We start from the raw sequence: 27,422 nt of genomic DNA on the forward strand, positions 1-27,422 counted from the left end.
GCTGAAGACCTCAATATACTACCTATCTACACTCAACGAATATACTTGGCAGACGATTGCGTGTAATTCGAAAACGAATGTCCCCAATCATTTGGAAATCATTTGGACGAATTTGGAAGATTATTTTCGTAAGTTGAAAACGACAAATGAATAATAATTTAGGGGAATTGATGAGGTGTATAGTTGGTGGACAGATTTTCATTTTTTTTCTTAAATTGACTCTAAACGATTTAGAACATAGATTCGAGGATATCTTATTGTTTAGAAAAGATTTTTTCTAATTCTTCAATAATGACATAGATATACATATGTGTACATATATGTAGATACTGCGTATCCAAAAATTCAATATCTCCAAAAATATTACGAGTCGCCAAAAATTCTTTCGAGGGAATTCTTAGGTAGTCTAATGGAATGTGTGTGCCAAATTTCATAACACAATTCCAGTTGCCGGAATGAGCCGGTAGTGGAATCCACTGATTGTAAGCATGTGGAACACTGTGGAATCTTTAACTGAGGATTTGTAGTGGAAAGTTCGTCATCAATTACGTACATGGTATGAGAGAGATTGGATGTTTTCAATTGTATTGAACGGGGCTGGTGCAAAAGGGATATAAATATATTTTCCAACGTTATTTAAGATTACTGAAATTTATACGGTTCGCCTCCAAGAAATGAACTTCGAGCAAGATTTTGAAGTTTAACCCTCTTTTCTTCCAAAACTCCCTTTGAGCTGGGTTGTTCATACTGTTGTTTGTGTGAGGTTCGTTAGATTTTAAAAGAAGCTCCTTTCACAAGGAATGAGAGCAGCAAGTGAGACAAGTTACCCTACACATCATAAAACTTTACGGTACAAATTAGGTGTTTAAATCGAGTATATTTAGTCTTTGCCCATTTAACATAATACTTGCATCCATTTTATACCTACACTATGTAGTAGTGGTACAATATATTATGATTCACTAGATATTCTGTCACTCGTTTAGTAATATGCAAACAATATAGATTCGTACATATAAATTAACGTATATTGGTTCTTTAAAATTGTATATCTTTTTTTTATCCCAAACTCGAAAATATAGATTTTAAAATCATTTATTAAATCGCTCTCCAATACATCGTAAATACCTGTATAAAATTGACAAGGCAAATAACATCGTTTGATTTGAATTCATGCGTTACACGTATACATAGTCTCAAATTGACATAGGTAAATCAACTATTAATTAGCATGGTGTGTATATTGAATTTCACATACGTGCGTTACATTCAATTGTGTTTTTCAGAGAAAGGCAGGAAATTACGTACAGAGCTTTATAAAGTCTTTTAACACAAAAAACGGATGAATTGTGAAATAAAATTAAATGAACATAAAAGAATAACTATGGGCAATTAAAATGATGGATGAACAAAGATGATGATTGTAAAGTCAAGATGCAGGTGAATCTTTTTTTTTTTTTTTGTGTCGAAACTATTCATCGCACTTTATACAATGATATGAAAATATCGACGTTCAATCCTGCGTTTCTGTGTATATAAGGCATTCTCTGACAATGAGCCATTTTGAATAACATTTTCATTAATATTATTATTTTTATTGTTATCACTATTCCTAAAGTATCATTTAATTATTTGTTAAAAGCGTATCAGCGCAGGGTTCCTATATTTATTCAAAAACTGGTTCAATTATCGGCGCGGAAAGCATATAGGTAACAAATATTGCAGAGTATGCAGGGTTTCTTGGTCCCTGAACCTTATAGAATGTTTCACGTGTATTTATAATCTGGTTTATATTTTTCATTATTTGTCGATGACAATTTTCGCCAACATGCAGAGGATATCAAATTCAATTAATGCCGAAGCTCATATAATTCACACTCAAAAATATCGCGGGTACGGATTGAATTGTTTTCTTACATCTTGTGATGAACACATTTTATACGACAAAGGTTCAGAGAATTTTATTATAGTTTTCTTTTGTTTTTAACGCCTCTTCGGTTTTCATTATTTACTACACACGTGTTGTATGTACATTATTTTCGCACCGCGTTCACAATATATCTATTACGTATAAAATTTAAAGCAGTCTATGTAATATACTATAATAATAGAATATGTATTGTACGTGTAGTATAATACAGGCTTTGGTGGACGATTTTGTTTCTATATAGGTATTATAAATTCGTAAGGATTCGCTCTTTTTTGACAAATCATTGCCGCAACCGAATATTGCGTACAATACGCGTATTGACACACGATAAATGCATATTATCATACCTCACACGCGCGTATGGTATATCCGAAACTCGGGCGAAATGGGCACCTCAGCTGAAAGTTTATACATAGTTTAAAGATAAAAATATGATACATACTTTTTTCAAAATCTTACTTTTCATTTAAAAATTTCCTTTCCTCGACGTGGAATGCCCTGTGCATGATTTTTATGTATCAAGCATGAATTTCGATTTTTATTAAATATCCGTGTGCTAATTGTATGGTGTATACCATTTAACAAAAATACCCTGCATCAAATTTTTGTCACAGAGGTCGCGATGTCGTGTAATGTATGATAAATTATTTAATATTCATTTGAAATTAGGTATAATAAGTGTGATAAGTAGATTAGTTCAATGCAAAAATATTTCGTTATTAAATTCTCAAATGATTTCAAGGCGTTTACGAAAGCGTTTTTGGTAATAATGCCAAATCCAGGCTTCAGTGAAAATTCGCTCTAAAACTTTTTTCAGGCACATAGTGTCATTTTCTGAGTACTCAAATAGCAATTTCAAGGCGGGGGAGACCCAAACCCAAACCTAAAAAAATTATCGTAATTCACAATTAGGTGTTGGTCGGGTAGTAAAGACCATTAGGTGTCACAAGTCCCTTGTCACTCCCTGATTAAGTCGGGATTGTGTCTATGCGCTCCAATAGCGCGTGACATGTAGTATAATGTACAGCACATAATAAACCTGTAGTTATTCATTTGGCGATGATTTTAAAGGGCTTGTAAGAGGTTCAGAGGGTTCTAGAGAACTTCCCCCACGATGAATTAATCTAATTGAGTCATTCGAAAATAATAAATAAATTCATCATATTATAGCGAATATTGAAATATTCAAGCATCGTAAAATTCAACAGTTTTAGATGGAACCGTGTCAACAATAACAATGTATTACCGTATTTTAGTATTTAGATTATTCTAGTCATGGTATAGTATTTATAGGTGTTCAGTTCATTGTGGTTACGCGCCATAGTTATGTAATTATTGCCTTTTTTGTATTCGATTAGAAAACCGCGGGGGATGATTTACATATTTGATTCTTTCGCGTTTTCTTCTTCACTTTTTCTTTTTAAACATCACGCATACCCACATGTATATCTTCAATTTTAAAAACGGTTTATATCATCATAATTATTGTTCAAATTCTTTGATTTCCGACACACTGCAGTAGTCCAAAAAAAGTAGAAATATATAGATATAGAAATGTGAAGTTTGGTAATTGGTAATAAACTTTCGCGAAGTTGTATAATCCGATCGTATTTCAAGATCGTTTTTGCGCCCACTTCATATCGTCGGCTCTCGGTCTAAAGCCAGTTGACTTTTCTATCATCGCTTCTAGTATTGCCCAGAAACAAAGTTTCTCCAATGGCCAATTCAACCAGCCGGTTGTTATACAAAAATATGTTTCGTGCGGCGCCACGTGGTGCACACGATGGTGCCTCCGTGGCAATATTATCCGATGTTCCTGTAGCCAAACTACCCAGCCAGGCAGACCGAAATACGTGTGAGACCATTTGTGAATCTGAAACATGATTTATTTGTTCATGAAGTTAGCTAGTTCGTTGTTGGTATTATTATTAATTCTTATTATTTTGTTATTATCTGCTTATCTGTAATTAAATCACGTGGTATGTATGTATGCGCGCGGGGTATGGGTATTTTATCCAGGTAGTTCATATTTCGCATTTTTTGGTAAAATCTCGGTACAACACCTGGTCGCATGTCCTTATAATGCCATGAAAGTTTGAGTACAAAATAGCGTAGATCCTTGTTTAACGCGTGATATTGATTTTGCTATAAAAAGTTTGGCACGCCTTGCAACAATATAGGTATGTAAGTGTAAGTGCGGATGTATATCGTATATTGACCACCGTGGTTTGTCGTTCAAAAACTATAAACGTGTTCGACCGCTGCGACTATAACCACATTATAATCAACGAATCTTATTTTTTTTTGGTATTTTTATACACATAGCTTATACGCACAATATATATTTTATATTTGTGACCCGTCAAATTGTACTATAATTTCTATGCAACTACATATGTATATTAAAGTGGCCCTTGAAACGGTGATATTGTTAATTTCTTGCGATCACCTCTCAAACGGTTCCAATTAGGGGAAAAATACCCCGAGGTTCGACCTCTTAATTACAACGGGAACACGTGCCACACAATCATCAAAATCAGATATTGACCGATTAGCTGAACAGATTTACCGATCTAAGATGTCAATTTAAAGCATTACAAATTTTTTTCAACAAGATCGAAAGTGAACAAGTTGAAATTATTTTCTTCAAACCTCACAAAAACAAATTGTGCGGTGCGAGTTTCCGTTTGAATTAGGAGCTCGAACTTCGGGGGAATTTTTCTCTCCCACTTGGAGCCGTTTGACGATCAGAGATAATTGTATGAAATTCGAAATATCACCGTTCAAATGTATTTGTATGTATGCATAATGCGTTTACCTGATTTGTCATTGCAACGAAAATGGCGAGTAAAAACCAATAACAAGTCCACAAGAACCTCTGCTGGACCTCCGTTTCCGAAAGGGTTAAAAAGTCCCAGGTTAATTTGCAGAGGAATGGTATCGTTACCATAAAATTATCGCCGTTCGTCTCGATGAAATCATGCCTGGTTATGCTCGTGGGATCTATGTGATGCTCTCTGAATGGTCGCAAAAAATTCTGGAGGCAATAAAAAAAAAATAAAAATGGAATACCACCTGCAGTGATTCGCGTATAGATACGAGGTTTTTACTTTTTTCCCTTTGCGTACTGATTTTGAGAAAATCTTCAACCTTCTTGTAAGTATTAATTTCGTTTCAGGTAAATTAAAGATAAAGTATAGTACTCGATATATCGATGATAAGTACCAACCTTTCCTAAAATTGGTAATTCGACTGAACCCCACGTGTCTGCTGCCCAGTGAACAAATCCTGATCCAAAATCTGCCGTTACGATTCCACATAACGCTGCTACCGCTATTGCACTCAAGTTTTCAAATCTTAATCGTAGCAATATGAACAAAAAGTTCACTACCATAAGAGTAATGCAAATACCAACGCATATACACTCCTGGGTTCTCTTTCCTAAAACATTTCAATTTCTGTTTGATAAGTCGGCTCAAAGCAATCACATTTATCGCTTTATTTGAAGAGAATGGTAAATTATCTTTAGGACGGCTAGCGCGATAGCATATTCGATACATATCGTACACATATATCTACGATAGCGTATACAATATTTGTTACTCTCACCCGTGCTATAAAGATTTGCCAATTCTTGGGCTCCCTTGTGGTTCGGTCCCCATCTGGGTACTGTTCTGTCCTCAAATGATGTGGGTACAACTGAATTAGCATTCGGGTCGTCTTCCAGCATTGAATTTTCGTAAATTTGTCGTTCGGTTTTAACTGGGGCCAAAAAATTAGTGGCCATGGTGCAGGCAGCCGATGCCGCCTGTTCCAAATGCGGAACCGGCCCGTCCATTTATACTTTGCGCAGCTGATTAACGATGATTCCTGCTACCGCGGTGCATCCGTAAAACTTATATTGTTCAGATTGCAATGGAAATTAAATATTCTTAATCATATCACTATGCCGAATTTTCATCCAATCGATCAACCGATTCATTATTGTCCGTTAACGCGATAACATAGGTATATAGGAACTGTACTTTCTTATCCTGTCAAATAATTTCTTATAATGAAATTCAAACTATCGACAATCGTTGTTGCATGTAGAATTACGATAAAAACCCGTACACTTACGATACCAACAATTACGTCATGTGTACGTGAAGAAATACATTATAGACTAGGGTTTATTTATTAATGTATTGTCTTGCCAAAGTGCAGTACCACTCTCGCGCATACGTTTTTTTTGCAATTCGCGGATTTCTATGATACGTATAACTGCTAAACTCGTAACCGTATAACTTAGTATGTTGTTGTTGTTGTTGTTGTCGTTGTCGTTGTTATTATTATTATTACTATTTTTATTATTATTGCATTTGGTGTATAGGATAGTTGCTCGCTCAAAGCTAGGATAACTCTCGAAAGATGTGAATGATCGGAACACGCCGCGTGTTAGGGTATTATTACACGTAAAGAGTATATCCGTACGTATACATATAAATATATATATCGAAAGGGACCGCGATTGGTTTATCTTTGATTTATCTTTATCGCAACAGAGATAATTGAATCCCTTAAAGTGCGAAAAATTAATAGTTGAATACACAAACGAATAAATAAATGAGCTTATATCCGAGTCGAGTCGGGCGTGGTATTTGTATTACGGTATTACGAAATGATCCGGGCGGTAACGTTTTTATTTCACTGTATCTTTTTTTTTCTTTTTTTTTTTTTTTTCTCGAAACACTACAGTTTTCTATAGGTACGTTCAACGTTGGGTATACGATGGTATTGTAATATAATAGCGCACGGTCAGTTTCGTTCGGAGTATTCGGGATCCCACATGCTCTTTCACTTCTTGCGATGACGTATGATTTTTTTATACATTTATATTTAAGACTCGAAGAATGTCAATTTATTCGCCTATGGAATTTCTGTCTTACGCCGCTCCATAATATGTATGCGACATATCATGTCTAACATGTGTTTTATTAAGATTACTTCATAGGACACGCGACTTATGCAATGACGTGGAGCGCAGATTACAGTTAATTATTAAACCACCGTAGGATTTAATAATTGTTATTGCTAAATAGTTAACTTTACATTAAAAACAATCGCGATTCTAACAATATGTACCAATCACTTTGATATTATAAGGTCACGAACATTTAAATGTCGAACGGATCACTGCAGCGGCTTTATATGGTGTAACGTAGTGTGTGGAACATTTGTTTTATTTTGACCTTTTATTATTTACGGTATGAGGTCACATATTTATTGGCGCATTCACTGGTTAGTAATAATTTCGATAATTCGGAGTGAAAATTCAGATAGTTTGGTGTGCGATTTTATATTCTGCCGTTAGTTCAGCTGGATGAGGAGTAAATTTTATTGCTTGTCTATTTGGGCGCGCCTCCTCCGTCTCTCACATGTCTCTCGCGTTGACTCAGCACCTCAACTCTGGATTGATTTGAATCAGCTGAACCAAACTTGAGCTCGATTCGATCTAGTCGACCTGACTTTTGTTCGACTTTTTTTTTTTTATTTACGCTAAACTTTATACCACCGTAGGCTGCGGCTTTGCGGACTCGCGGCAGCAGCAGCAGCAGCAAACGGATTCATTCGAGCCGAGTGATACGGCCACTGCTACTCGACGCCTGCAGCGTCGATCTTTCTACCTATACGCCCCGTCGACGTCCGCGTTACTGACGACCTAAAGAGAACCACCGAGACGCCGAGCGTCGAACGCCTGCCTCGGAGTCGGAACGCTAACTTCGACGAGCGCGAGAATAGCCGAAATTATTCGAATTCGGATTAGCCCCTAGCCAGTGCTGAACCGGTAACAATCGCCGCAATCTGCTCACCGCACACACCTAGCTATCGCTCCTTTTATTCTTTAATTTTCACCCGCATTTGACAATGAGCTCGATCGGTCGGGCGGACGCTTCGAACAACGTTTTCCGATATATTAATATCGATGCAATACGCGTACTCGTTCTGTTCAATTTTTTTCCATCGACGTTGTTAATTCGATATGTTAGCGGCGGGTGTGTCGTGAGATGAGTTGAGAATCCGTAAATTTATGAATTAACATAATCCCGAGATGTCATTACTCATACTGCAACATGAACTTGCAATTCAAAAATTACACGAATCTGGTAAACGGAACCTCGAATGACGTGTACATCCGATTGTCAGTTCGTCTGACAATGAGTTTGTACTTGAAATTTGACACAAAACACGTTGCCTGTATTCCTGCATATGCGCACATAAGAAGTACGGCGTGATGCGTGTACTATTGCGTTAATTACGTTTCTAACGTAAATCGTGTAACTGATACTCCTCGTTACATTCGTATAGCGCTGGTTTAATATAGGTGGTTCTTCAGTTACAGGTGCTACCGAATCTTCGTGAATTTAGATAAGAAAAAATGGAAAATTGGGGAAAATAAAAAAATGTAGATATACTTGTGCTTGTATTACGCAACATTGGAATAGCACTCGCGTAATATCTCAAGTACAAACAATAGAAGGACATGGGAAGTGCATGACTACAGTTCACAATTCTCATCTTACCACGTTAAGCGGTTTATACCAGTTTTTGTTTTTGCATATGTTTGCTTATAAACCGTGTGAAATTAAGAATGCTATTTTTGTTCATTTTTTTGTTAATCCATTCTGGGCTGAATTTTTCTTTTGGTATACTTATACCGTACGACTGGACTCATAAATCAATCGATATTCATTGATTATACCGTCGATCGATCAAACGATATTTGATACAGATTAAACGATATTTATTCAAACAGGAATTTTTGTTTCAAATAGATGAAAATGATTTGTTTGGAAAGTACGACAATAAATAATACGGGACTCTACTGCTCCTGAATCAGTGAAGGCAACGCGATGACTCATTCTATTAGGCAGAAGTAGATAATTGCCTCTCAGGTGTTATTATTTGCGCGCATAGAATTATCGAGGAAAAACGCATCCTCCGACGAGTCGTGTGATATGTGTGCAGTCACAGATGTAAAATGAGGGTTGAGCTCATTGTCAAAGACTGCGGCTACAGGTCGAAAGCCTGAATGAAAGCTCCGAGCAATTGTGACTTCCTTATTCCGTTCGCCAAACCGCCGCAATTACCAATTACAAATAGTACGACGAATGTAATATAAAATACGATACCGTATAAGTATATGTACCACGTACGTACATTGGGGTGTTGAAAAAATTAAATTTTTCCTCTCTTTTCTGGAAACAGACGCAAAGTTTCATTCGAGCCCAGAAACACGCCTGTTAAAATCATGGAAATTATGGATTATTACGGGAAAAATATTGTTCGATGCTTTCGAATTTTATTACTCGTCGACTAATTAGTGTACATACATATACATAGACGTGACCAAACATATTTTTGCAGGGAATTGAACCCTAATTATTCAAAGTCAAAGTTAGATTCATAGTAAATTTGATGATTTTTGGACTTTTTAGATTTGAGACCGAATATATGGTCCCCATGTTAATCTTACGGAAAATGAAAAAGTGCGACGAGGGAACACGTAAATATTGATATTAAGATGTATTCTCTTCTAATTGGCGAACTTACAATCAGATTTATTTAACTCATATGACCAGAACCTTCTACTTCTGAGCTCAGCGGTAGTTTTACCAATTTTCTAAATCAAGTACCAACGAATGAAGCGATCAAGGTCATGTCATCGTCGGTCAGTAGGGTGCGCACCCTCATTCGGGTCTCCAAAATAATCTTTCAATAATCTCCCGAAGCCCCGCTATTACTTAAAGCCACGAAAATCCGTGAGCAGGACTTAGCTTTCTCGTTTATTTTGTTTCACTTCTGTAAGTGTCGCGAAGCAGGGCGATGGGGGTGGGAGTGGAGATTGGGAGTAAAATAATGCGTAGTAGAGTATAGTCTCCCCGCTTTCCCTAGACTTGTACTCCTCGAGGATAACCGCAGTAAATTAATGTTAAAGCTGAAAAGGAATCGATCCGGGTATAAACTGAGCGACGGCGTCGCTCCGTCTGATTTGAATAATTAAACGATCGAATTCTACTCGATTGGCGGTAATTTCCCATAAGGAACAACTATTCGTTTACGTTATACACGTATGGCTGCATTATTATTTTTTCATACAGCTCCGATGTAGAGGGTATACGTAGGTAGTTCTTACCTTATACTCATCGTTCATTTTACCACACTTTTTCCTAAATTCTCTTCAGTATTCCACGGGGTTGGTCAATGCGGACATATACCGGCTAATGCACGCGACCTGAAAAATACAAGGCTAACTATTGTGACCATTATAGAACTCCACCATGCCTTATCGACGTGCAAACGTTGGCTGCTCACGAATAAAACCGTGCGGTTATACCCTGTAGACACGTACCATAGATCACGTACTGTGGATACGTATGTTGTATACTTTTTATGTATGGGCAATTCCACGTCAATTCGATAAACCGAAAACAGTGACTCCCTTCGATTTTTCAGCGATTGTTTGTACGATGACTCTTGTTAGATTTTTTTCAAACATTTGTGTCCAGCTGGTTTTGAGGGATGAATTTCTGAAAACTCAAAACAGTGCCTCGAATTGACGTGGAATTTCCCATATTACATATGTATACCTATCTATACAGGGATAATCCGTGAAAACTGGCCACTTCATACGCCTAATTAGCGACAAGTTGACTTGCGTTCACCACACACCAAAATTCTTACGTGCCCCGAACCTCCGCTGCTCCTGACTTTTGCCACCAGTGGGAAAGTTGCGAACGTAAAATTTCGCGATTGGTGGGCACACGTCAATTTGCCACTGTACTAGTCAGGTGTATCGAGTACCCAGTTTTCACGAATTGCCCCCGCATATGTATGTATGTACCTATGGATACACGCGCACACATAAGCATATATATGTAGTATGTAAATGGTCGAGGGTGCGTAAGTTCCCGCATGAATGAAAGATGTATGAATTCGCATCGACTTTCAACCACTTTTTCAATAGATAATGGGAGACGCGATATCGGTACATATGTATATTTATTATCTTGTATAGAGGGTGTAACAAAAGGTTTGGTCGTCACTTCATCGGGTGATTCTCCAGCTCGAGATCGGTAGAGATTCGTAAAAACTTGTAGCCGCAAATTTGCCCTTCAGCTCGAAAATCAAGGTCAGTATACTGCGCTCAAAAATTCCGCTCGTCGAGTGGCTGAGAAACATGGGGTCGCAAACAATTCTTCACTATCAAGGAATAGCTCGACGAGCAGAATTTTTGAACGCAGTATACTGACCTTAATTTTCGAGCTGAAGGGCAATTTTGCGGCTTCAAGTTTTTACGAATCTCCACAGATCTCGAGCTGGAGAATCACCCGATGAAGTGACGACCAAACCTTTTGTTACATCCTGTACATTCGGGGGAACAAACGATCGCAAAGTAACCCTAGTGCATAATAAATCAACCTCACCGGGCGTACGATAATGTATGTACAGGTGCTGTTTAAACTCACGTGAAAATTTAATTTCTATCCTTGATCGAGTTGACTCAGCGATTTGTACAACTGTACTGAAAGTTCGTTAGTAATTTCGTGCCATCTGCAATTTTAAGCACATGATATGAATTCTATGAAATTTATAATATACAACATGGACTACGTACTGTACGTATACCTACAGTATACATGTATAGCTATAATATGCACCGCATTAATCCGGACAGATCTTATAGGTTTACATCTCGCGTAACACCCGTTTACACCAAATTTAGTTGACTTCAAAATCCGCAAATAACAGGTCGGCACGTTGAAACTAAAATAGACTAATTCGGTGAGGATGAGATGTATGCGATATTGAACAGAAGTTTTTCGAAGTATAGCAGTTGGTATTTCAATTGATTCGTTGCTCGATAAAATTGCAGTGGACGAATTGAAATCCATCGTATGATCTAATAGTAGAACGACAAACACGCAATGCAATCATTAACGAAAAATGGCCAAGAACAATAGCATAAGGAATTCCATTCAACTCGAGGCGCAGCAATAATGGCGTCATAACAACAAGCAGGAGAATGACGTCAACACGCGATCGTGTAAATAGACACAGAGGAGTACCTATAACTCCGTAACAGCCATACATAGCTAGGTTCCTATAAAGATTACTCGTCCCTCTTCTCCGTGCTTGGGCAAATGCCTATTTATAGATAACACCTAAGAATAGCACCTGGATCTAATCCTAATGATTGGTTGTTCTTCGTTGTACCTGTTCTACTATTTTTAACTCGTACAACATGACAACTTCAATCATTCGTTGAATATTTTTTACTATTTATTTTCCTCGATCACTTCCTCACACGTCATCCGATAATATAAGATTTCCATTGAAGTTCTTACGCTTTCTATATATTTTGGAAGATAATACAAAAATTGAGTAATGAATTAAATTGTGAGAGTCGCATTACCGAACTTTCACAATTTCGGCCATAAGTACACTCGATAAACTAAATTTTAATTGTGCTATTTGGCGTTATCAAGACTGTCAACGACCCCCTTTGTAGGTATACATAACAAAAAAACAATATTCAACGGCAGGTGGTTAGATACCGTCGAGAGCAAAACGACTTACGTCTGTCCATATCATCTGACGCAACTGCATCTCAATTATACCTATTCATAAATTACTGGATCAAGAATAAGACAGATCAGTTATACCAGCTCTTATATCGTTGACTGAAAATTTAATCATAGATGTTTGATCAATTGAATACATGGTACCGAAACACTTACTTAAATAAAGCGAGCTTAATGACACAACCGATGTGTAATTATTTTGTTTTATCTTGATATAAAATCATTTATATTTGTATCTATTGTAAAATGACAATTATCATCATTTGGAGGATCTACGGATGGATTAGATTTGTATGGTGAAAATTTTGGCGCTCTGACAATGAGTACAATTATTGTAGACCTCAAGTACTACAATTCAGTGGGACCACGTGGCGATTGTGGCGCTATGTAAACAAACATTTGTTTCGGAACTAACGAACAGCTGCGGACAGTAGCAGACAGCAGTGGCGTTGTCAACCATTGTCAACGACAGCAAGTGCAGCAAGCCATTTGAGAATGGCCATGGGTCGAGATTGCTTACAACAGTTTAGAGCTCTTATTCAATGGAACCAGTAATATTGAATGAAATTTGAAAGGCATGAATATTAATATCATATCTCAAGGATAGCCCCATCTGATGAAGGTACAATTTTTCACACATCAACACTAATTTAGAACATAACCCCGCAACTTCTTGTACGTGTTGATTTCAATTTAGTAATTCGTTAGCGAAATGAGGACCACAATTTTACGCGTCAACGATAACGTCCTGCTTGTGGGAGAGGGGAATTTTTCGTTCGGCGTTTCTTTAATTAAACTAAATTTAAACATCAATCTTACCGCAACTTGTTACGAATCATCTATCATCTTCGAATCTGGGCTTCAAAATGCTGACTATCTTAAAGCTAAAGGTAAGTATAAATTGAGACCTTGTTTAGCCTCAGGTGAAAGTAGGATTTTGATGATCGTTCATGTCTCACAATTTCTTTAGGAGCTCGCGTAATACTCGGGGTAGATGCAACTAAATTAATGGAGCATCCTTCCATGGATTCTGAAGAATTTGATAAAATAATCTTCAATTTTCCCCATGTGGGAGGCAAAATGAAAATCGATCGAAACAGGGAATTGCTAAAGGGATTTTTCCTTTCATCTCAAACTCTACTCAAACCTAAAGGCGTTGTCTTAGTATCCTTATGCAATGGACAAGGTGGTACTCCTATGGACAACCCGCAAAGGCGATGGGATGATTCGTGGCAAATTGTGGAAATGGCTGCACATGGCAATTTTTTATTAACGGGTGTAGAACCTTTTTCTTTTGCTGAATTTCCCGATTATACTTGTGTTGGTTATCGTAGCCTAGAAAAAGGCTTCAATAACAAGAGTTCCCTTGTTCATATTCTTCAGAAAGCTGAAAAACCAAATTTGATCAACATTGCTCCAAGAGTTAGAATAGATTCAAGTTTCAAAAATAACCTTGAACTTGAAAATACTATCAGTTGGAAACAACTCATTGCCAAATTTGCCGACAAAGATGTCTCTGAAAAATCTGAAATTTTATCTATACATTCTCAGAGTCATTCATTTCACATTACATTTTTGGTCCGCACTGACTTCACTGAAATTAATTTTTACATGACATTGTTCAAATTTGTGGGCAAGATTATTGATAATGTTGAGTTTCTAGGATTGTATAAATTTCCTAATTCTACTAAAGTCACTAGAACTTACAACATAAGCTATAGGTCCACTTGCTATCCTTTGTACAGGAGTCGAGTCATCGATATACATAAAAACATAATTACTAACATTCTTGAAGATCATTTAAACGTTGTTGTTACTAAATAATGTTGTGCAGTTATTATTCGCTATTCATAAAGCAATATTATTTTGTGCGTTGCTAATAAATCAAGGTATTTAACTTTTAAAAATATATGAACTTTCAGGTGTTTCCCATTTCCTCCCTGTCACAATCTTTTGATTTTCAGGATTGAAGATTACACAGCATGATGCAATCACTAAGGAAACTCAGGATATCCTTTTTTCTACGCCCAATTCTCAGTGCAAATGAGTTTTTAGTACCACACAATCTAGCACAGAAATTAGAACCTCATGCGACACATAAAATTATAAGAAGAACATTTCAAAGTACATGTTGCTTTCATGCTGACCACACTGTGGCGCTGCGACACAGAAAACCAAGGTCTCGAGGAAACACTAACCAATATTTTGTTGATACTAAAGAAGTAAGTTGGAGAAGATATACAGTTTTTGTGGCAAGGCTTATAATTTCACTGCAAAACAATAATAGGTACGAGTTACTGCTGGCAAAGGAGGTGATGGATCTATCTCGTTTTTGCATCTTTGGGCTAATGAAAATGCTGGTCCAGACGGTGGAGATGGAGGAAGCGGTGGTCACGTTATTTTTCAGGTAATTAGTGCCAAGAGTAAAGAGAAACCGTGAGAGGCTTAGAAAAATATTTTAACTCAAGTTAGTTGACTTCCCAGGCTTCAAAAGATGTTAAAGACTTAAACCACGTGACCACGGTTCTTACTGCTTTAAATGGAGGGGATGGCATGAACAAAGATTGCTTTGGAAAGAATGCGGAACACCTAATAATCCAAGTTCCTGTTGGAACAATTGTGCGTGCTCCAGATGGAAGAATTGTTGCTGACCTAATGAATTCTGGGGTAATGTTTATAGCAGCCAGAGGCGGTGCCGGAGGACACGGCAACGCGTTTTTCAAATCCGATACGGAACAGGCACCTAAAATATGCGAATATGGAGCAGAGGGTGAAACCAAACAGTACTTTCTGGAACTGCGCAGCATGGCAAATATTGGGCTGGTAAGATGCTGAAATTTCTCACATCTTATCTATGCGGTACATTGTAAAATTCAATCGAATTTCCTATTGAAAAACGGTGGTTATAAAATTTCCTAAGCTTTTCCTTAGACTTTTTATTATAATCAAAGTTCAGAATCCTTTCAAATTGTGTATTCTGTGTCAGCTCTTGAGCAAAAACGTGTTTTCAGATTGGTTTACCAAATGCTGGAAAAAGTACCCTTCTCAGAGCTATTTCCAGAGCCAGACCAAAAATTGCACCTTATCCGTTTACGACGTTAAAGCCTCACTTGGGGATGGTTCAGTACAGCGATTACGAACAAATCGCAGGTAGAGCCTAATATTCTTCATTAACCCTCAAAGATCTGATCAATGAATTTGATAACAAGTCAATTGGCACAATGACCTAGTTTTTTCCATTCACAGTTGCAGATTTACCTGGACTCATACCGGAGTCGCACAAAAATAAAGGACTAGGAATAACTTTCTTGAAACATGCCGAGCGTTGTGCTGCCTTGTTAATCGTTTTAGATATGTCATTGGACAAGCCCTGGGCAGATCTGGAACTTCTGAAATATGAAATCCAACAATTCAACAAGGAATTAAGCGAGAAACCTGCTATTGTCATAGCTAACAAAATGGATCTACCAGAGGCTGAGGTAACTGACTGTTTTGAAATTCATGTCATTTAATGAGCAACAATTTTTCAGGTCTACATTGTTTTCTATCTGTAGCAAAATTTAGGCATACTGACATCAAAGACGGATCTCCCAATTGTTCCAATATCTGCCAAAATGGGACAAAATCTTTCAACACTATTGTCAGAAATAAGGACACTGTACAATAGTCAACTAGGAAAAGATTATTACGGTGCCGACTTAGACATACCAGATAGAGATGAGCCAACCTAAATGCATCAAAAATTTATTTCGAGAGTTTACATTACAGGTTTGAAAATCTGTGGAACATCGATAACGAAAGAGCATTCTTATCAACCTCTATTTTCCACAAATATGATAGATCAGTCAAATATAGATTGATGAATAATATTACAATTACAAAGATCATGACTCTCCTTTAATTCATAAAAATAAGAAGTTTCGTATCAAAGATTTCTGAATGTTAAAAAGTCTTGTGATGGGATAAGTCTGAGTTCATTTAAAAAATACAGACAAAAACTAGCTATATGCGTGATCGTACGTAGTTCATGCTGGATGTTATTTACCCTTTTTCTCGGAGCCCTTATAAGGTATTTAACCACACAGCTTGAAATCTTGTACAACACTCTGTACTTCTAGCTGATTTAGAATAGTTAAGAACCATCTATTCACGTTTTGGTACGGCTTTCTAGATTTTGCATCAAAATTGTGTTCGTAAAGCGGCATGAGGCTAGTGAACACGGCGATATCAGCCAAGGTGATTTGTTCCCCAACGAGATAAGTCTTATTCAATAAAACCGTGTTCAAATTTTTTAGGCACTTGAAAGATTCCTCCTTAGCTGGAGAAATCTCTTTGCTCAAATCTTCAATCGCTGATGGCCCAACCCATCCTAAAACTGAAGGAAGAATATGATTATCTGCGTAACTCATCCATTGCAAGATTTCACTTTCGGCGTACAAATTCTTAGATCCTTTCAACTGATCGTTCGACAAATACAGCGCAATGGCGTTACCGTCACGAAGAACTACATTATCATCTTCAAAACGAATAGTAATTTTTTCCGTCCCTTCTAAAGGTTTGAGATTAATTTTCTTGCCACTGCATTTAGCTGCGATTAACACACGGTATCTTTTGATATTGCCTTCCTTCCCATAAAGTATTGGATCGTTACTGCCTTTTGTACATACATTTTTTTCTGAAGCTACCGAATTACTGGTTGGTATTCCTAGCTTAGAGCTTGCAAAAGCAATAGCCATTTTCATTGCTTCTTGCAAGCAGGATGTATTAGAGCCTGAAGCTTGAGCTGACTCAGGTTTCCCTCCACCCTTTCCTTGCATTAGTAACGTGACTGTCTGTATCCACTCGTTTGCCTTCAGTCCTTTAACAACAGCAGACTGTAGTGAAAACCACAGATTATTATTATTGTTGTTGGTTCAGGTGTTGTTACTTTCATTGTTATGTTATTTTTGAACTGTTGAAAGAGACGTTTACCTTTGGTACAGCGCTCAGGGCGAATATTTTTTTACTATCATAGTCAACACTGAAGAAAAGAGCGCTGGTCTCTGGGGAAATTGACTTGATTTGCTTCAGAGCTGAATCGAGTGCTTTGGTGTTACTGTAAGCTTCCAATACTTCAACCACAATAGGAGCCCCAATGTTTTGCTGAGCCAATTCCGTAGCCTTCTGGACTACTGAGGTGGCAACTGCGGCTTTGGCTGTACGCTCCTTATCATCAATAGATTTTTTCAGTGTCTTCAAAATGTTACGCAACTCATCCTGGAAATGGTTAGATATTTTATCTGCACTGCTGTAGTCATGTTTCTTTAGAAAAAAGAATTGATTTATTTCATAGAATTACCTTTTTCCAATAAGGAATAGTTGCATGAGAAACATCTTCTGTCAGTTCTACAATCGCTTTAACATGTTCTTTGGATTTTGCTCCAGATTTATCTTCGTCAATAGTTGATTTTATTTTATTTAGTTCGTTTTCTAGAAATTCTACTTTTTTCAGAGCCTTTGTTGCCTCTGGCCCTGTAAGTGCCACGATTCTCCGAATCCCCTTAGCAATAGCCTCTTCGCTGGCAATTACAAAATCCCCAATATGCCCAGCTTGATGCAAATGTCTGTCAAGAACCCAGACTTAAGAATGTGCAGATATGGTTTCTTTCTATTCAATACTCACGTTCCACCGCAAAATTCAACGCTAGTTTGAGTCCCGGCAGGGCTCAAGGGATTTTTCTCCAATTCCTCGACCGGCACTCCGATGCTGATGATTCTCACAGGGTCTGGATAAGTTTCTTCGAACATCGCACGTAGTCCTTGGATAGTTTTTGCAATTGCTAAGCTACTTTCTTTGGCGTAAATTGGTTGATTACGCTCAATCAGCTGCTTAGTATATATTTCCGTTTGTTTAACTTGTTCGACAGTCATTGCACCTGTAAAGTCAACACCTTATAAATTCTGGGAAGCTATACAAGGTACAAGGAAGCTATACAAAAATGCTGTATCCTCAAAGTATGGATATCTTTTTAAACTAAATTTTAATTATCGTCACCCTTGTTAGTGAAATCAAAGCGCAATCTGTCAGGAGCCACTAGTGATCCCTTCTGATCAGCTTCCGTGCCTAGGACAGTACGTAGGGCATAATTTAGAGCATGAGTTCCAGTATGATTGTTCATGATCAGGCGGCGCCTCGCCATGTCGACATTCAAATGAACTTTGTCGCCTACTTTTAACGTCCCTTCACCAACTGTTCCAATATGTAGCACATAGCCACCTCTGACTTGGACGTTTTTGATGCGTACTTCCGTGCTCTATAAGAATTATTTCAACTCTAAGATCATCACGTATGATGTGGAATTGTTGGTTCTTGAAACCTCATAATCACCTCGTCTCCAACTTTCACCAGAAATCCTTCATCATAAATTTGTCCACCTTGTTCTGCATAGAAATTTGTCTGATCAAGCAGTATTCCCACCTCTTGACCCGAGGTCACTTGCTCAACAAACTGCTTCATATGTCGTAGGGCAATCACTATGCCAGTGCAAGGAGAAAAATCATATTCAGTATTCTTATCCGATGATTGTGCTTTATAGTTATATTTATGACTATCGTCAGAAGGTTTCACGCCTTTATTTTGCAATTCTATGATTGCATGGACGTCCAGGTTGATCTGATCATCTACCCCTCCAGTCTTGCCTTGAGATAGCAACTAAAATTAAAAGTAAGGCAATCTACTTATTATTTTTGTTAAATTATTCGATGGTAGTAGTTGGCAACTATTATCTTAATTGCCTGTGCTTGCTTCTTAGCTTCTTCGTAGCTCTTCATATCTATAGTCAGTCCCTTCTCCTCTATCATAAGTTGTGTTAAATCAACTGGGAATCCATAAGTGTCATAGAGTCTCCAAGCAACATCTCCTGGTACAACAGTAGTGGCTTCTAGCTTTGCTACAGTTCTGTTTAGCAGATTGCGTCCCCTAGATAGTGTTTTCAAGAATTGTTCTTCCTCCTCATTAATGACATCGATTATCGACTGTGGATCTTTTTTGAGTTCGGGAAAAACATCACCTGCGATACAGAATTCAAGATGAGCACATGAATTGATACCTAAGGCATTAGCAGATTTATTCTTGTCATTATTCAGGTAAATAAGATTTACCAAGTAGTTCTACAACTGTGTTGACCAATGAGCCAAAGAACCCAGGCTTGGCATTCAGCTTCTCAGTTGCGTATCGAACAGCACGCCTCAAAATCCTTCTCAATACATACCTATGATCAGAGGATCAAATCAGAGTAATAAGAATCAATTGGCCTACATTTGACAAAAAGACATTATTTGGTACAAAATTTGGTACCCTCTGCCCGTATTGTCTGGCATGCCTCCATCTGCCAGTGCAACTGTAATAGTTCTAGCATGGTCAGCCAAGACTCTGTATGCCATATCTACCCCGTCTTTATCGTCGTTGCCAACTCTACCCTGATAGGCTGGAGCTCCGGTTCCTTTTTGGATAGCATCAAAAAGAGGCACAAATAAATCTGTGTCATAATTAGCTCTCTTTCCCTGGATGACAGATACCAAACGCTCCAACCCAAGACCACAATCTATGTGTTTTTTAGGTAAAGGACGGAGGCTGCCATCAGTCTCCCTGACAAAATAAAGCAAGGGCTTTTCTGAATTCTGCACCAGGATAAGTTAGTTGCCAGGTAGTTTACCTGTTGAATTGTATGAATACGAGATTCCAAATTTCTAAGACATCTGGGTCATCCATGTTAACGAGATGAGCTGCTTCCCTTCCGCCAACACGGTCAAAGTGCAATTCACTACAGGGACCACAAGGTCCAGTCTCTCCCATTTCCCAGAAGTTATCTTTCATACTACCTGGTAAAACGTGTGATGGCTTGATCCTAGGAATAGTTATAATGAGAAATCGCATAGCAGATGAAGAAGTAGCAGTACATTCAGTGCAAGTTTCTACCCAAGCTCAATCCAGATTTGCTTGCATTCTTCATCTGGTTTAAGTCCAGATTTCTCATCCCCACCAAAATAGGTGACGTATAATCGATCGCCAGGTAATTTAAAGACTTCGGTCAGTAGTTCCCAAGCCCAGGCACAAATTTCTTTCTAAAATTAATATATGTCATTTTTAAGCCCGAAAAGTAAGCAGGATTCAATTCACCTTGAAGTAATCCCCAAATGACCAGTTTCCCATCATTTCAAAAAACGTGTGGTGATAGACATCCTTTCCTACGTCATCCAAGTCATTGTGCTTGCCTCCTGCTCTGATACACTTCTGCGTGTTCACCACACGTACCCATTTTGCCATATCACTATTAGGATCAACTGACCCAAGAAATATTGGTTTGAACTAGAGATGGTAAAACTGAGATGAGATTTTATTCAGTCACACATTATGTGATCTGTAAGCTTTATCCAAGTTTAACAAGAAGTATGCTGGTTATCAGGTGCGAAAACTACCAGGTCTACTTATGGAACATAATTTAATTCATGCCTGATTCATTCCAGCGTTGGCAAACAATAGCGTAGGATCATCATGAGGAACGGTTGAGCTCGAATGAACATACTCGTGAGCTTTAGATTTAAAAAAATCTATAAATCCCTGTCGAATCTGCTTCCCAGTCATTGACGTGTTCATCTTGACTTTTGCAAAATTATTACTGCTTCCTAAAATTCCAATAAAATGAATTCAATTTTTTTTCTATTCAATTGCCACTTCAATCAATGTCCAATATCTATAAACTTGCCGGCCATATGGCTGGACTTGTGATAACAAAATATGGCATAAGGACCTTTAAACTAACAAGTTTGAATGAATACTGACTGATGATTCAATTCGTACCAAATTGTCGAATTTTGACAAACTGAATATTCGCTCGATATTACTTTATATGTAAAATTTGATCGGCCCGACTGGCCTTACCAGACACGTGGCTGGCACCAACGATTAAACTGGGTGAGATTAGGTGAGAGAACGATGTAGTAGAGCATCGGTGAGAGTTTATTCATACAACACTGCTCTCTGCAACACGTTTCGTGAAAGGCTTCGGGCGAGAAAAAATAAAGCAGCCTGTTCCTTTCACCACGCCTGTGTACAGACAGTGGTACAGACCCTCTAATCTCTGGTACAGAATTTGTTTGGTTGACTAGTATTTTATTCGTCTACATTGAATGGAGGAGGGAGCATCGGCGGTCGAAAAGTGTTCCGACAGAGAAAAACTAGGTGCAGAACACTGGTGCAGAATATGCTCTCTCTTTCTAAGTCAGGACCGCATATTGAGAACTCAGGGCCTCGAGCGGGTGTACGCTAAGTGTGTGATGCATAAGTTTCCACCGCGGGTTCGAATCGGGTCAGAGTCGGGTTGGCTTGCTGTTCCACGGGACGCTAGTTACACGATGTCACACCAGAGTCTATGAATACCACCTTAGAGCATTATGCTCTAACTCTAGATTTGGATTGAGTGGTATTGGACATCCATCGATGATCTTACGCTTAGTTCACCACACTGGTATACTCGGTTCCAGAGCAATGAGCTATATTCCTGGGAGTCTTTCGGTGGCTATGGTGACCGTACCAACGGAAATAGTTGCCAAAAAGATTGCTTGGTATGATAATAGTGCGATGAATATTCCAAACTGATACTTGACCACATATGGCCATCATTTTTATATTTTCAGCGATGTTGTCAAGAAGAAACTGGCTGCTTGTGTGAACATTTTACCAAAAATTTCATCAATGTACGCATTCGCATGGAAAACTTACTTTTTTCATATCAAGGACTTAGTTGTCTGGCTCACAATGTATGCGTTTGACTTTTCAGATATGAATGGGAAGGTGAAGTAAAAGAAGATCAAGAACTACTTCTGGTATGTGTCACTTTGTTTTAAAAATCAAAGTTCTTAGGTTTACATCTATATTTGACGTGCTACTTGTCTCATGATACGGCAAGTGGAATATTGGAATCATTAAGTTGTATATCCTTGCAACCATCCCTAAGTTCCGCCTTACAACTTATTTTCCTTTTCAGATCATAAAAACCAAAACTGATGCCATCGACGCACTTACTAAATTTGTCAAGTAAGTCACTAGAAGTTAGTAGCCGTCTAGTGTACGTCATCTATTCTCCACAACCTTACCTTGAGAACTATTTTTTACAGAGACAATCATCCATATCAAGTTTGTGAAGTTATATCTCTACCGGTGAGTTTTATGATGATTATTGCATGCTATGATTTTTATCATCAAATCTTGTTGCCTATGATGTCCAGTGTTTGGTGGAAAAAAGCTTTGCCTGCGTCTGGTGCTGAAATGACTCACAGATCAGAAAAACAAGCAAGTCCATTGAAAAATCGGTATTTTAATTCATTTCAGATTCAGAATGGAAACAGAGAATATTTGGATTGGGTAACCACAAATGTGTCTACGGGCTGAATATATATTGATCAATGGAATATTCATTGCATTACATGGCGCTTCGCATTTAAATGGACTAGATAAGATGAGAACTCTTAACAAGAACGATCTCCAGAATTTTTTCTTCTAAGTATTTATGAATAAAATAATTACCATATCCCAACTGTTATTCTTCATTCTTCAAATATTTCAGTAACAGTCATACGTAAGACTCAATTTAATCCTTTGCTGTAGTTGGAACCAAAAGAGTATTATCATTTGCACTTAGCGGACTGCTGGACGGTGGCACATTCGTGAAAGTGTTCATCCTAAGAAATTAAAATTTTTTTATTAATCATTACTAAATTTAAAAAAATTCGAAATGATCCTGGAAAATAGATGTATTTTCTTCAGTCAACATGCTTTTTCCCATTATTGTTCCACTTAGAAACTCCAAATACAATTGTTTCACGTCAGTTTACATCAGTGGTTTACGTCCACTGAAGTAGTGTTTACATCGGAAACTGTGGAGTAAATTTTTGCGCTGACGGTATAGGATATGCGCACTACTGTTAGAAAAGGACAGGAGGTCCACCAGTCAGCTATTTCTCTCGGCGAACAGATCGTCTATACCCCCACCACATCAGTGCGCGTTCCAGTTAGGGGGTATACTCATCTACCTTAGCCATCTACCTACTCTCAACGCTGGGACTGCCCCTGCGCCGGCCTCGGCTCTTTCGGGTCGCGAATTGGAGCTGGTTTGTATTGTTTAACAATATTGTTTGGATATTACTCGACGACGATAGTGTATCCTGCGTACCTGCCTGGCGGGTTGGTTCGTCACACCATTGATCTTCCGTGGCGTTGTTGAATCTATTCCGTGAATCGTGAGTAGGTGTCAACGCCGATTGTGAATTTTTTGCCATGCTAAACTCGTTCCATCAGTCACGTACCATCATTTTACGATTGATTGCGACCCAGGTGAATTGCGAAGAAAAGTTCCGGATAAATTGAACCGTAAATCTGAATATTGACTGTACATGGAAGCTCAGATCTTCACATGGAATGTGCTTTGCCGTCAGTGCAAGTTCAGTACTGTTAAAAAATGACGGGAAACTGGAACAGACTGATTAAATCTGACGTTTAAACTTCATAGCCTTACGTACGTACGTCTTCATGAATTTTGAAGTATTGTCGTACGAAAGTCTTGTATTAAAATCCAGATGTTCTTTTTTAATTAATCGCGCGGCTTCAATCTCGCACAATGCACAATAAGATTGATTCATTTCATGTTTCTACCCTTCTCCAAATATCGTCTAAATCACATGCTTCATTCACTTAGTTCAACACTTGATGAATTTGTTTGGGAAATGAGTTGTCAATGCCGTTGCACTAGCAACCGGTAGACAGGTCTATTCGACTAATTTTGCTTTCAAGGTTCAGTTCAACATGTTGGAGTGGGCGTATAGCGGTGTCAATAGTTCTGTTCCTCGCAATGTTGGACCAAAATGCGCAGAATATTTAACACCTACACGGAGGGTCATCGAGACGCTAATAGCCACAATTCTAGTTACTTTTGCTATTTCTTGGGGACTTAAGCGAATAACGCTACCAAAGTCAACGCTTTACGTGAATCAGGACAGACTTGGAAAACGGATATTGTTGATATTTATGTCACTGATATTGGGCATGGAAATTGGCTTCAAATTCTCCAGCAAGACTGTAATTTATTTATTGAATCCTTGTCATGTTACGACAATGATGCAGGTAGGTCTATTCTGAGTGCGCGAATAAGGTCTATAATTCTTTGTTCGTAGATGACTTGTGTTCCTCTGGTTTCAGTTGTACTTGTTAGCAGCGGAACCTAGCCAGGCTGTCACTGCTATATTCAGAATACATTTAAATTTATTAAATGGTCCACTTCTTGCCTATCTTTTTCCCGAAACAGCATCTAGACAAGTAAGCACGCAAACCAGATCACATGCATAGAGCATTTTCAAAAGCCGAGATATAAGGAAACAACTTGTATCGATATCCAATTGGTTCGCGTTCTTTTGCTTTAGATATTCGTGGATAAGGCTATATACTATATCCAGCATGGATTGATGGTTGTCATTCCATATTATCTACTTCGGGTTGGAGGTATGTGTCCAGATCAAACAGAGATATTCATTTCATGATCAGATGATCTTGACCTAGCTTGAACCATATTACCAATTTTAGGAGTCTACAATGTGGAGCCATTATCTGATCTTAGTTGGTCTGTGCTGAGCTATGGATTGAACCTGGCATATCACTTTTGGGTTCTCCAAGCATTTGCACTGGTGAGTCTAGTATAATTAATCTTTCATATCGGTATAGCTCCAATAATTACCACAATTGGTTACAACTCTGACTCAAGTCTGCCTAAACGTTATCTGCAATTATTCATGTTTTATCTACTTTTTCCCCCCAAATTCAGCCCGCGCAGGTCAATCTGAATCACATGCTCTGCCCAGCTGTCTTGGACCCTTTTGAAGGTCCAAATTATCGAGTATGGGCAACCATTCATCAGTTTCTGCTTTGTCCTATTCTATGTAAACTATTTTGTGTCGCATCTAACTTTCTGCTCACGCAATTCCCTGTAACCAGGGTTGAGAAGTGGAATCAGATTCCTATTGATCGTCCGATAACGGAGGAGGTGTTACCATGCAAACAAATAGCAATCGCCAGAGATTCTACACCTCAGACAGGTTGGGAAAATGGTCACACCCATGTAGACTAATCAAGGTTTTTTTTTTCAGAATGACTTTTAACTAGGTGCAATGCAACAACGTTGCGTCAATCGTATTTTTTTATTTTATGACTTAGAGATTTCTCCATGATGTAATGATATATGCTGTATTCGTAACCGCAGAATCTCAACAATCAGTTTTTAGCCCATACCTAATATAGGTGATGCACATGAACTGCATGTGAAACAAACTGTCTACATAGACCGGTTCGATGATAGATACGTGATGTACATTGTACATGTTCAGACGTACTGTAAAAGCGTTATTGTTATAGGGACAAAAAATTGTGAAGTACTGATATTTTGATTTGTTATTCATGTATGTATAGTTACTGGCGATACAGTAACAGCTGCAGGATGTAAGGTGGGTTTAAGAAAATATTCGTTATACTCAATAACTAACATTGGGTTTGACAAATAATTGAACTATCTCCTTGTATAGAATCTCTATTCAGTAGCTTTTATGCTGCAAAACTGGATATTTCTACTTATGTAAGTAGTAGTCAGTCAATAATTTGACATTAGCAAATCACTTGCAACGATAACGACCCTGATTTTGTGGTCACTTTTCATCTACATTTCTCACGATATATAAGGTTGTTGAACTAAAACTAGGTATAATTGTGCTATACTGGTCCGTGCTATATTGTCCTGTGATTGCCATCCAAGCGTATATTTTTTTAACATTTTTCGGACGTAGACACTGACAGAAATTAAAAATAATTCATTGCAAATTACCTCAATTTTTGCAGCGGTACAGTAATTTATACGCTTTTAAGATCTGTTATTTTTTTGGGATACATATAAAGTGGTATATTTAGAATTCGGTACCCTAAGCTTGCTGAATGTAAGCTTAGCTTGAAAAATAAGATGAAGCGGTTATCGATGAATATTCCAAGATTTCTAGCCAATAGTAAAAGTTGAATTATTACCTTCACCCAAATTATGCATGGCAAATACACCATATTCAATACGTAGCAATGAGTTCCATACTCTATGTTACTCTTTATGTTCCGCCCGAATGCTGTTTTTTCACAATCTCCTTCAATCAATGGCGATATGTTCCTATCGATTGGTCAAGTTGACGATTGTAAAATTTCAATGTCCGAAATTCAGGTATAAATATGATCATTGAACATTGGAATGTAACTTGTTTAAGTATATCGCCAGTAGATATAATTGACAAGTTCTTTTTTTTAATTCATTCAATCTAGATTAGTTATTTGGCAACAATTAGAAACCATTGTCATTGGCTAGAATGAATATATGAGTAAATTATTATTCGATACGCACTTTTCTAGACATCAGCTTTATTCTTTGTTACTTCTGCTGTTGGAAGTCAGTTTAAATTGCCAGATAATTGTAAAGTCTTATTACCATATAACGCAGGTGATCGAAGTGACATTGTACCAAAGAATACAAAGGTAAATAGTAATAAAACAAAATAAATATCGATCAAATGTATGTTGTGCAAGTTCATGCGCTTTTATGAACTCATGGCACACGCGTATTTAAAACATTCGTAGGGATAAAATATTCTTAAACAATTCTCTCTCAATTTACGAGTTAGTACCTAAGATTGTAAATTGGTCTTCAGCAGGAACAAAGCAGCAATCGGTTCATGGAATCAATAAAATCTCCCTAGATGTTTTTTTAAAATGAAATCAGTTTTTCTCAATTACAACCACACATTATATTTGCTCT

General features: G+C 37.8%; 5 protein-coding genes across 20 annotated transcripts; 3 read left to right on the forward strand and 2 right to left on the reverse strand.

Annotated features, from left to right (window-relative positions):
* On the forward strand, positions 1–16,569 carry LOC105689799 (mitochondrial ribosome-associated GTPase 2). Of its 6 annotated transcripts, none has more exons than XM_048652586.1 (8): positions 11–128; positions 12,894–13,177; positions 14,520–14,777; positions 14,843–14,962; positions 15,028–15,378; positions 15,567–15,705; positions 15,802–16,034; positions 16,110–16,569. In XM_048652586.1, the coding sequence occupies exons 3-8, from the start codon at positions 14,538–14,540 to the stop codon at positions 16,284–16,286; spliced, it is 1,260 nt and encodes a 419-aa protein (XP_048508543.1). In that variant the 5' UTR covers positions 11–128; positions 12,894–13,177; positions 14,520–14,537; the 3' UTR covers positions 16,287–16,569. The 6 variants fall into 6 exon arrangements, with proteins under 6 accessions (XP_048508547.1, XP_048508548.1, XP_048508543.1 ...); XM_048652589.1 differs by having other exon boundaries at positions 16–128; positions 15,040–15,378; XM_048652588.1 differs by lacking the exon at positions 11–128 and having other exon boundaries at positions 12,865–13,177.
* On the reverse strand, positions 858–10,951 carry LOC105689908 (plasmanylethanolamine desaturase). Its single transcript, XM_012407286.3, has 4 exons — positions 5,540–10,951; positions 5,160–5,371; positions 4,749–4,967; positions 858–3,803 (listed from the first exon to the last, which is right to left on the reverse strand). Exons 1-4 carry the CDS (start codon positions 5,766–5,768, stop codon positions 3,543–3,545), a joined length of 921 nt encoding a protein of 306 aa, XP_012262709.2. The 5' UTR covers positions 5,769–10,951; the 3' UTR covers positions 858–3,542.
* Positions 16,284–23,603, reverse strand: LOC105689798 (alanine--tRNA ligase, cytoplasmic). Of its 6 annotated transcripts, XM_048652571.1 has the most exons (15): positions 21,345–21,587; positions 21,047–21,219; positions 20,714–20,902; positions 20,513–20,658; positions 20,250–20,441; positions 19,892–20,182; positions 19,696–19,805; positions 19,330–19,604; positions 18,923–19,246; positions 18,590–18,848; positions 18,218–18,470; positions 17,894–18,158; positions 17,527–17,811; positions 17,223–17,429; positions 16,792–16,930 (listed from the first exon to the last, which is right to left on the reverse strand). In XM_048652571.1, the coding sequence occupies exons 2-15, from the start codon at positions 21,188–21,190 to the stop codon at positions 16,925–16,927; spliced, it is 2,946 nt and encodes a 981-aa protein (XP_048508528.1). In that variant the 5' UTR covers positions 21,191–21,219; positions 21,345–21,587; the 3' UTR covers positions 16,792–16,924. The 6 variants fall into 6 exon arrangements, with proteins under 6 accessions (XP_048508527.1, XP_012262515.2, XP_012262513.2 ...); XM_048652570.1 differs by lacking the exon at positions 21,345–21,587 and adding an exon at positions 23,120–23,603 and having other exon boundaries at positions 16,284–17,429; XM_012407092.3 differs by having other exon boundaries at positions 16,284–17,429; positions 21,476–21,621.
* On the forward strand, positions 21,752–23,129 carry LOC105689757 (divalent-cation tolerance protein CutA). Its single transcript, XM_020854565.2, has 6 exons — positions 21,752–22,158; positions 22,231–22,290; positions 22,374–22,419; positions 22,581–22,630; positions 22,711–22,753; positions 22,925–23,129. Exons 1-6 carry the CDS (start codon positions 22,034–22,036, stop codon positions 22,982–22,984), a joined length of 384 nt encoding a protein of 127 aa, XP_020710224.2. The 5' UTR covers positions 21,752–22,033; the 3' UTR covers positions 22,985–23,129.
* LOC105689877 (transmembrane protein 164) lies at positions 23,574–27,382 on the forward strand. Of its 6 annotated transcripts, none has more exons than XM_012407238.3 (6): positions 23,574–23,703; positions 24,383–24,712; positions 24,788–24,904; positions 25,009–25,087; positions 25,169–25,269; positions 25,407–27,382. In XM_012407238.3, the coding sequence occupies exons 2-6, from the start codon at positions 24,395–24,397 to the stop codon at positions 25,707–25,709; spliced, it is 918 nt and encodes a 305-aa protein (XP_012262661.2). In that variant the 5' UTR covers positions 23,574–23,703; positions 24,383–24,394; the 3' UTR covers positions 25,710–27,382. The 6 variants fall into 6 exon arrangements, with proteins under 6 accessions (XP_012262661.2, XP_048508552.1, XP_012262660.2 ...); XM_048652595.1 differs by having other exon boundaries at positions 23,652–24,107; XM_012407237.3 differs by having other exon boundaries at positions 23,652–23,836.
* Positions 27,383–27,422: the final 40 nt, after the last annotated feature.

The sequence above is a fragment of the Athalia rosae genome, chromosome 3 (assembly GCF_917208135.1).
Source record: "Athalia rosae chromosome 3, iyAthRosa1.1, whole genome shotgun sequence".
NCBI lineage: Eukaryota > Metazoa > Arthropoda > Insecta > Hymenoptera > Athaliidae > Athalia > Athalia rosae.